At 46.7% G+C, this 10,677-nt stretch overlaps 1 protein-coding gene and 2 non-coding genes across 4 annotated transcripts in view; all 3 read left to right on the forward strand.

Moving 5' to 3' along the window:
• Nucleotides 1–3,856: 3,856 nt before the first annotated feature.
• On the forward strand, nt 3,857–3,930 carry trnat-agu (transfer RNA threonine (anticodon AGU)). The gene has a single exon. It is a non-coding gene; the product is annotated as a tRNA-Thr (tRNA).
• A 1,126-nt stretch (nt 3,931–5,056) lies between these two features.
• On the forward strand, nt 5,057–5,130 carry trnat-agu (transfer RNA threonine (anticodon AGU)). Its single transcript has one exon. It is a non-coding gene; the product is annotated as a tRNA-Thr (tRNA).
• Nucleotides 5,131–6,661: 1,531 nt separating this feature from the next.
• The window catches only part of lrp3 (low density lipoprotein receptor-related protein 3), a 71,997-nt gene continuing 67,981 nt past the window's right edge, over nt 6,662–10,677 (forward strand). The window contains exons 1-2 of one of the 2 annotated variants that reach the window (XM_045708709.1): nt 6,662–7,091; nt 7,220–7,412. In XM_045708709.1, coding sequence (XP_045564665.1) covers nt 7,337–7,412 — 76 coding nt within the window. In that variant the 5' untranslated portion in view covers nt 6,662–7,091; nt 7,220–7,336. The remainder of the gene's footprint in view (nt 7,092–7,219; nt 7,413–10,677) is intronic. The other variant, XM_045708710.1, reaches the window with a different exon arrangement.

Below are 10,677 nucleotides of genomic sequence, written 5' to 3' on the forward strand. Positions count from 1 at the left end.
AGAGAACACACCTGGAGTCTAGAACAGCTATGGTAGAGAACACACCTGGAGTCTAGAACAGCTATGGTAGAGAACACACCTGGAGTCTAGAACAACTATGGTAGAGAACACACCTGGAGTCTAGAACAGGTATGGTAGAGAACACACACCTGGAGTCTAGAACAGGTATGGTAGAGAACACACCTGGAGTCTAGGATAGCTATGGTAGAGAACACACCTGGAGTCTAGAACAGCTATGGTAGAGAACACACCTGGAGTCTAGAACAGCTATGGTAGAGAACACACCTGGAGTCTAGGACAGCTATGGTAGAGAACATACCTGGAGTCTAGGACAGCTATGGTAGAGAACACACCTGGAGTCTAGGACAGGTATGGTAGAGAACACACCTGGAGTCTAGGACAGCTATGGTAGAGAACACACCTGGAGTCTAGGACAGCTATGGTAGAGAACACACCTGGAGTCTAGAACAGCTATGGTAGAGAACACACCTGGAGTCTAGGACAGCTATGGTAGAGAACATACCTGGAGTCTAGGACAGCTATGGTAGAGAACACACCTGGAGTCTAGGACAGGTATGGTAGAGAACACACCTGGAGTCTAGGACAGCTATGGTAGAGAACACACCTGGAGTCTAGGACAGCTATGGTAGAGAACACACCTGGAGTCTAGAACAGCTATGGTAGAGAACACACCTGGAGTCTAGGACAGCTATGATAGAGAACACACCTGGAGTCTAGAACAGCTATGGTAGAGAACACACCTGGAGTCTAGAACAGGTATGGCTGTAGAAACATGAGACCCTAAAACCTTTGGTTATTGAACTGCGAAAGAGAGAAATTCCTAAAAGTCACAATGAACAGAGGAGGAAACCAAGTCCACTGGTAGAACCCTGCTGTTAATATAGGGGCTGGCCCAGCAGGACCACTGGTAGAACCCTGCTGTTAATATAGGGGCTGGCCCAGCAGGTCCACTGGTAGAACCCTGCTGTTAATATAGGGGCTGGCCAGCAGGTCCACTGGTAGAACCCTGCTGTTAATATAGGGGCTGGCCCAGCAGGTCCACTGGTAGAACCCTGCTGTTAATATAGGGGCTGGCCCAGCAGGTCCACTGGTAGAACCCTGCTGTTAATATAGGGGCTGGCCCAGCAGGACCACTGGTAGAACCCTGCTGTTAATATAGGGGCTGGCCCAGCAGGTCCACTGGTAGAACCCTGCTGCTAATATAGGGGCTGGCCCAGCAGGTCCACTGGTAGAACCCTGCTGCTAATATAGGGGCTGGCCCAGCAGGTCCACTGGTAGAACCCTGCTGCTAATATAGGGGCTGGCCCAGCAGGACCAATGGTAGAACCCTGCTGTTAATATAGGGGCTGGCCCAGCAGGACCAATGGTAGAACCCTGCTGTTAATATAGGGGCTGGCCCAGCAGGACCAATGGTAGAACCCTGCTGCTAATATAGGGGCTGGCCCAGCAGGACCACTGGTAGAACCCTGCTGTTAATATAGGGGCTGGCCCAGCAGGACCACTGGTAGAACCCTGCTGTTAATATAGGGGCTGGCCCAGCAGGACCACTGGTAGAACCCTGCTGTTAATATAGGGGCTGGCCCAGCAGGTCCACTGGTAGAACCCTGCTGCTAATATAGGGGCTGGCCCAGCAGGACCACTGGTAGAACCCTGCTGTTAATATAGGGGCTGGCCCAGCAGGACCACTGGTAGAACCCTGCTGTTAATATAGGGGCTGGCCCAGCAGGTCCACTGGTAGAACCCTGCTGTTAATATAGGGGCTGGCCCAGCAGGACCACTGGTAGAACCCTGCTGTTAATATAGGGGCTGGCCCAGCAGGTCCACTGGTAGAACCCTGCTGTTAATATAGGGGCTGGCCCAGCAGGTCCACTGGTAGAACCCTGCTGCTAATATAGGGACTGGCCCAGCAGGACCACTGGTCGAACCCTGCTGCTAATATAGGGGCTGGCCCAGCAGGACCACTGGTAGAACCCTGCTGTTAATATAGGGGCTGGCCCAGCAGGACCACTGGTAGAACCCTGCTGTTAATATAGGGGCTGGCCCAGCAGGTCCACTGGTAGAACCCTGCTGCTAATATAGGGGCTGGCCCAACAGGACCACTGGTAGAACCCTGCTGTTAATATAGGGGCTGGCCCAGCAGGTCCACTGGTAGAACCCTGCTGCTAATATAGGGGCTGGCCCAGCAGGTCCACTGGTAGAACCCTGCTGTTAATATAGGGGCTGGCCCAGCAGGTCCACTGGTAGAACCCTGCTGTTAATATAGGGGCTGGCCCAGCAGGTCCACTGGTAGAACCCTGCTGTTAATATAGGGGCTGGCCCAGCAGGACCACTGGTAGAACCCTGCTGTTAATATAGGGGCTGGAGCAGCAGGTCCACTGGTAGAACCCTGCTGTTAATATAGGGGCTGGCCCAGCAGGTCCACTGGTAGAACCCTGCTGTTAATATAGGGGCTGGCCCAGCAGGCCCACTGGTAGAACCCTGCTGTTAATATAGGGGCTGGCCCAGCAGGTCCACTGGTATAACCCTGCTGTTAATATAGGGGCTGGCCCCATGCAGGGCCACTGATAGAACCCTGCTGTTAATATAGGGGCTGGCCCAGCAGGACCACTGGTAGAACCCTGCTGTTAATATAGGGGCTGGAGCAGCAGGTCCACTGGTAGAACCCTGCTGTTAATATAGGTGCTGGCCCAGCAGGTCCACTGGTAGAACCCTGCTGTTAATATAGGGGCTGGCCCAGCAGGACCACTGGTAGAACCCTGCTGTTAATATAGGGGCTGGCCCAGCAGGTCCACTGGTATAACCCTGCTGTTAATATAGGGGCTGGCCCCATGCAGGGCCACTGATAGAACCCTGCTGTTAATATAGGGGCTGGCCCAGCAGGTCCACTGGTAGAACCCTGCTGTTAATATAGGGGCTGGACCAGCAGGGCCACTGGTAGAACCCTGCTGCTAATATAGGGGCTGGCCCAGCAGGACCACTGGTAGAACCCTGCTGTTAATATAGGGGCTGGCCCAGCAGGACCACTGGTAGAACCCTGCTGTTAATATAGGGGCTGGCCCAGCAGGACCACTGGTAGAACCCTGCTGTTAATATAGGGGCTGGCCCAGCAGGACCACTGGTAGAACCCTGCTGTTAATATAGGGGCTGGCCCAGCAGGACCACTGGTAGAACCCTACTGTTAATATAGGGGCTGGCCCAGCAGGACCACTGGTAGAACCCTGCTGTTAATATAGGGGCTGGCCCAGCAGGACCACTGGTAGAACCCTGCTGTTAACATAGGGGCTGGCCCAGCAGGACCACTGGTAGAACCCTAGGCAATAACTTAACCTTGGTAACGTTCACAGATTGATTTTAGATTTTTTTGTGGTAATTAAATATAATTTCTTTAGAATTTATCTGAATGAAAATTCCTAGAAATAGTTTTTTTTTACCAGCTCTGTGTATTCTGGAGTCAAATTGAGAAATGAAGAACCCGTGCTGCGGCAGCACGACACCCCAGATCAGAGTGTATTTGCGTTGTTGGGAAGAGCCGTAAAGCACTTCACTGTTACTCACCTGTTGTTAACGAAGCATGACGCAAATACATTTTGATTTGACACACAAGGTTGAGTCTGGGGCGACTACCTTATGACCCGAACACCACTTGTCCGAGCTTGTGAATGTTTGAAATGTAAACTATGGGATTAATATTGATTAATTTATGTTCTGCAACATAACTAAAGACATAACACCGTCTGAGATGTAAATTACCGATTTACACTGTATTATCGACTCATTATCGATATGAGATATACATGATTGAAATATAAAGCCTTTTTTCACTTAGACATTCACCGGCGCCGTGGCTTAGTTGGTTAAAGCGCCTGTCTAGTAAACAGGAGATCCTGAGTTCGAATCTCAGCGGAGCCTTTTGTTAACGTTTAAGCCAATTTTTGCATCTACCTATTTTGAGATTTTTTGGGGTATTTTGGTCAATTTAATATTAGTATTTTCTAAAAGTAAACATTACAAATGTATATTTTCTTTAGTTTCCCATACTACCATCATCCACATTTTGTTTTAAGCACTTTAAAATGGAAATTCAGCAATAATTTCAAAGCTCACTACATAAAATTACACATAATGTAAAAGCCCATTTCATAGTGAATGTTTCAAACTGGACAATCTATAGTAATTTACTTTGAATAGATGGTGACTGGGTCTAAAAGGGAAGTTTGTTAGTCTAAATTCAGTGTACTTGTCTTTAACATCCATTTCCCAAAAGTCACACTCCCTTATATCTTCTCACAAGCCAACACAGACTCCCTTATATCTTCCCACAAGCCAACAGACTCCCTTATATCTTCCCACAAGCCAACAGACTCCCTTATATCTTCCCACAAGCCAACACAGACTCCCCCCATTTTGTTTCTCATCTTCAGAACCATCTGCATTCTCCACATGTTGTGTGGGTTATACTGAGATATATTCTCCAGACTGACTTACCATCTGCATTCTCCACATGTTGTGTGGGTTATACTGAGATATATTCTCCAGACTGACTTACCATCTGCATTCTCCACATGTTGTGTGGGTTATACTGAGATATATTCTCCAGATTTGTCCAGAGGGAATCGTTTATAGGTTGTTCATTTTTTATTCTAAATAAAATTTGCGTTGGAAAAATTGCGCCAAAAAATGCCATTTAACGTTACATGACTTGTATTTTACAGACATAAATTATGAAATAAATATGTATGTCTTAAAATGAAACGAACATTTTTAGGCTGACTTCATCCAGTTTCCAGAAACATTTATTTGCGCGATATGCAAATATTGCATATTTAACGTTATATCGCCTCATTTTGCATATTTTAATCAAATATTTCAGAAAAGTTGTAATACGAAAAAAGTATTATGTTTGTGTCAATATTCAACTGGTAAAACCTGATGGTGATATGATGAAGGGGAAAAAAAACAACCAAAATATTCTTAAGAGTTTCACATTTTGCCAACAGTAAAGATATTTACCCTTTTAATTCCTGCATGACTCGGCGGCGCTGTGGCTTAGTTGGTTAAAGCGCCTGTCTAGTAAACAGGAGATCCTGAGTTCGAATCTCAGCAGTGCCTTTTTGTTTTTCAGACGGACCCACCACCTCTTTCTCAAGGATCTCTAAGCTTTGATGACGGTGACCTCCCTGCCCTTCCCGAAATCCAACCATAATGATATGTTGTAGAAAATTACACGGGCCAGCATTTTAGTAACTAATTAAACCGAATTTAAGTTAAACAGGGCGAATACCAAGAGAGTATTCAAATCAAATCAAATATTATTTGTCACATGCTGAATACAACAGGTGTAGACCTTTACAGTGAAATGTTTTACTTACAAACCCTTAACCAATAATGTAGTTAAGAAAAATAAGTGTTAAGTAAAAAAAATAGATAAGTAAAAAATAGAAAATAGAAAATAAAAGTAATTCAACAGCAGCAGTAAAATAAAAAGTGAGGCTATATACAGGGGCACACACCCCTGGGCACGCACCCCTGGGCACGCACCCCTGGGCACGCACCCCTGAGCACGCACCCCTGGGCACGCACCCCTGGGCACGCACCCCTGGGCACGCACCCCTGAGCACGCACCCCTGGGCACGCACCCCTGGGCACGCACCCCTGGGCACGCACCCCTGAGCACGCACCCCTGCGGGGCCCCGTGTTGAGGATCAGCATGCGGATGTGTTATTACCTACCCTCACCACCTGGGGGCGGCCCGTCAGGAAGTCCAGGATCCAGTTGCAGAGGGAGGTGTTTAGTCCCAGGGGTCCTTAGCTTAGTGATGAGTGTCGGTGTCCACATCACTAACAAACTATGGGTCTTCAGATCCCAAAAAAGCTCTACAGCTGCACCATCGAGAGCATCTTGACAGGCAGCATCACCACCTGATATGGCAACTGCTCGGCCTCCGATCGTAAAGCACTACAAAGGGTAGTGCGTACGGCCCAGTACATCACTGGGGCCAAGCTTCCTACCATCCAGGACCTCTATACCAGGCGGTGTCAGAGGAAGGCCCCAAAACATTGTCAAAGACTCCAGCCACCCAAGTCATAGACTGTTCTCTCTGCTACCGCACGGCAAGCGGTACCAGAGCGCCAAGTCTAGGTCCAAAAGGCTCCTGAACAGCTTCTACCCACAAGCCATAAGACTCCTGAACAGCTAATCAAATGGCTACCCAGACTATTTTAATATTTGTTTTTACACTGCTGCTACTCTCTGTATATTATCTATGCCTAGTCACTACCCCTACCTACATGTACATATTACCTCAATTACCTGGACTAACCTGTACCACCTCTGTACCGTAATACCCTATATAAAGCACATTGCTCTGTACCGTAACGCCCTGTATATAGCCTCCTTATCGTTATTTTATTGTGTTTACTTTAGTTTATTTAGTCAATATTTTCTTAACTGTCATAAAAAAAAATGCATTGTTAGTTAAGGGCTTGTCAGTAAGCATTACACTGTAAGGTCTACTACACCTGTTTTATTCGGCGCATGTGACAAAATAAAAATGTATTTTATTTTATTCTTAATAGAATCACTGGCGCGAACATGCAATACCACCATGCGGCCATTGGGGGTCAGGATTTGACGACAAAAACATTATAACGACGTATTCAATGAAGACCTCCCTGCACGGGATGGGGGGAAAAACATTATTCAATTCAAAGAAGGCTCTGCTCGGCATAACAAACTGCAGCGACTGCAAAAACTAAGATTTAGGTTGAACTTAAATATGACAGACAACGCGTAACTGCACGGTAAAATGATCCCTGCACCATTGTCCACTTTCATGCACAGGATAGTGCATAAAGGGAGATGAAAATACTCGAGTGTTGACGGCGAATAAAATAGCAGCTATAAACAGTGAACAGTCCAAACCGAAATAAAGGACCGGGGACAGTCGTAAGTGTATTGCCGACGTGCCTTTTGTCTAATGTCTCACAAACGCAGAGACTTTTCCCTTCCTTCCTTTTAGGATATAAATCAAAGCGGAAACCAAACGAGCCATTGAAGCAGAGACCGACGATGTACGATCACATCTTCTCTTTTCACTGTATCACATTGTCCTAGCGGGCTGCGTCCCTCTGCGTAGCGTATCTGAGCTGCAAACACAATTTACCCACGTCCTAGTTATTATTATTGTTTTTTTCTACAGAGAGGGGACTTGAGTTCATGACATCTACAAAGGTCACGGAAAATATTCGGATGCTATTGGTACAGATGTTACGGAAATTACCCCCAAGATGACAAAAGGACGACCTGGGCTGCTGGAATGATGGATCGGACTAGAGCGCCAGAGCTTCTCCTGGTTTTATGGATATTAATACGGTTCGCTTTGGTCTGTCTAGGTCAGTACTCTATTATAGTGTTGGTTTTGTTTGTTGTTCCATTTGAATGTTTTCTGATACTGTAGTGGTTTCCATGTTGGATAATATTCTGCGTTGATCTAAAACTTTGTCATATTTACATTTAAAACACATCGTTTTAAATCAAGTGTTGTACTGCAGCAGCTGCTGCTGCATTTGGTCGCTCACTCCCTTCTTCATTTCCTTGGTCTAATCTATCAACACAGACTAATAAAGCTCATCTGAGTTAGGTGATGGTTAAGGCTATTTATACAGGCAGAACCAGAACCAGACAATGTGGGTTTTAATCTACAGGCAGAACCAGACAATGTGGGGTTTAATCTACAGGCAGAACCAGACAATGTGGGTTTAATCTACAGGCAGAACCAGAACCAGACAATGTGGGTTTTAATCTACAGGCAGAACCAGACAATGTGGGTTTAATCTACAGGCAGAACCAGAACCAGACAATGTGGGTTTTAATCTACAGGCAGAACCAGACAATGTGGGTTTAATCTACAGGCAGAACCAGAACCAGACAACTTGGGTTTAATCTACAGGCAGAACCAGACAATGTGGGTTTAATCTACAGGCAGAACCAGAACCACACAATGTGGGTTTTAATCTACAGGCAGAACCAGAACCAGACAATGTGGGTTTTAATCTACAGGCAGAACCAGACAATGTGGGTTTTAATCTACAGGCAGAACCAGAACCAGACAATGTGGGTTTTAATCTACAGGCAGAACCAGAACCAGACAATGTGGGTTTTAATCTACAGGCAGAACCAGACAATGTGGGTTTAATCTACAGGCAGAACCAGACAATGTGGGTTTAATCTACAGGCAGAACCAGAACCAGACAATGTGGGTTTTAATCTACAGGCAGAACCAGACAATGTGGGTTTTAATCTACAGGCAGAACCAGACAATGTGGGTTTTAATCTACAGGCAGAACCAGACAATGTGGGTTTAATCTACAGGCAGAACCAGAACCAGACAATGTGGGTTTTAATCTACAGGCAGAACCAGAACCAGACAATGTGGGTTTAATCTACAGGCAGAACCAGAACCAGACAATGTGGGTTTAATCTACAGGCAGAACCAGAACCAGACAATGTGGGTTTTAATCTACAGGCAGAACCAGACAATGTGGGGTTTTAATAGTATTGGAATGTTGTGTGATTAATGCTTCCCTAGAGATGGATCATCGTTGCTATGGCCAGTGTGTGTCTTTGTGTGGTCCCATCTGCGACATGTACCTTGACGGGCGTTCATTGATTTCTACTGATAAATGATAGTCTTAGTTTGTAAACATGGGTCCCCTGTCAGTTGATGGTGTTATGTGCAAACACACACACACACACACACACACACACCCCAACGCTCAGCATTGATACCGCGGATCCACTATCTGCATTACATCATTGCTCGTGCCCAGCATCAATCCCTTAATGTATTGCTCTAGTGCAGATGAAAGCAAAGCAGAGGATAGTCTGGCTACAAGCCAGCCCACAGACACAGAGCAGAGGATAGTCTGGCTACAAGCCAGCCCACAGACACAGAGGATAGTCTGGCTACAAGCCAGCCCACAGACACAGAGGATAGTCTGGCTACAAGCCAGCCCATAGACACAGAGGATAGTCTGGCTACAAGCCAGCCCACAGACACAGAGGATAGTCTGGCTACAAGCCAGCCCACAGACACAGAGCAGAGGATAGTCTGGCTACAAGCCAGCCCATAGACACAGAGGATAGTCTGGCTACAAGCCAGCCCACAGACACAGAGGATAGTCTGGCTACAAGCCAGCCCACAGACACAGAGGATAGTCTGGCTACAAGCCAGCCCACAGACACAGAGGATAGTCTGGCTACAAGCCAGCCCACAGACACAGAGGATAGTCTGGCTACAAGCCAGCCCACAGACACAGTGATTAGCCACTCTGCTACTATGGTCTATTGATAAGCTGTATCTCTGTATGTGTTTATTATAGTGTAATGATTAGCCACTCTGCTACTACTATCCTCCTTCCTCTGCTACCTCAGGAGGCTGCTGCCCCGCCTTCATTCCCCCGCCCTCCCCCCGCCTCCATCCCTCCCCCTCCTCCTCTCCATCCCTCCCCCTCCTCCTCCCCCATTCCCCCCCCTCCCCGTCCACCTCTCCACCTCCCCCCTCCTCCTCTCCAGTCCCATGGTGCCCCTGGTTCCAGAGGTGGAGGTGTGAACTGAAGGGATCATTAGGGAGATACAGAGTGGTGGTCGTGTGTGTGTATCGTGTGTGTGTGTGTGTGTGTGTGTGTGTGTGTGTGTGTGTGTGTGTGTGTGTGTGTGTGTGTGTGTGTGTGTGTGTGTGTGTGTGTGTGTGTGTATCGTGTGTGTGTGTGTGTGTGTGTGTGTGATCGTGTGTGTGTGTGTGTGTGTGTATCGTGTGTGTGTGTGTGTGTGTGTGTGTGTGTGTGTGTGTGTGTGTGTGTGTGTGTGTGTCGTGTGTGTGTGTGTGTGTGTGTGTCGTGTGTGTGTGTGTGTATCGTGTGTGTGTGTGTGTGTGTGTGTGTGTGTGTGTGTGTGTGTGTGTGTGTGTGTGTAAGAGCGAGAGAGTGGGTGTAGACCTGTAGTTAGTTCCCTCTATTTTACCTGTCACACAAAAGAGGCATCCTGAACCCCCCTTCCTTTCCCTCCTTCTCCTTCCTACAGGAACAGATAGAGAGAGGCTTGTTCTTACCTTATTAGGAAGCAACCTCTTACCTCCACAAAGGGATTGTTTCCTTTATCTACAAATTATAGACAGTAACTGAAGCAGAGACAGAATGCTAACAACTGTTTTGTTCAAAGTTACAATCTGGTGTTTTCATTAGAGGAATTCTAGCCATCTGCTTTACAGGTGAGCTGATCCTCTCTGGGGTGTTAGCCATGTTATGACCTGGTACTTCCTGTATATAGCCATGTTATTACCTGGTACTTCCTGTATATAGCCATGTTATGACCTGGTACTTCCTGTATATAGCCATGTTATTACCTGGTACTTCCTGTATATAGCCATGTTATTACCTGGTACTTCCTGTATATAGCCATGTTATTACCTGGTACTTCCTGTATATAGCCATGTTATTACCTGGTACTTCCTGTATATAGCCATGTTATTACCTGGTACTTCCTGTATATAGCCATGTTATGACCTGGTACTTCCTGTATATATCCATGTTATTACCTGGTACTTCCTGTATATAGCCATGTTATTACCTGGTACTTCCTGTATATAGCCATGTTATT

The sequence above is a fragment of the Salmo salar genome, chromosome ssa26, assembly GCF_905237065.1.
Source record: "Salmo salar chromosome ssa26, Ssal_v3.1, whole genome shotgun sequence".
NCBI classification, from domain to species: domain Eukaryota; kingdom Metazoa; phylum Chordata; class Actinopteri; order Salmoniformes; family Salmonidae; genus Salmo; species Salmo salar.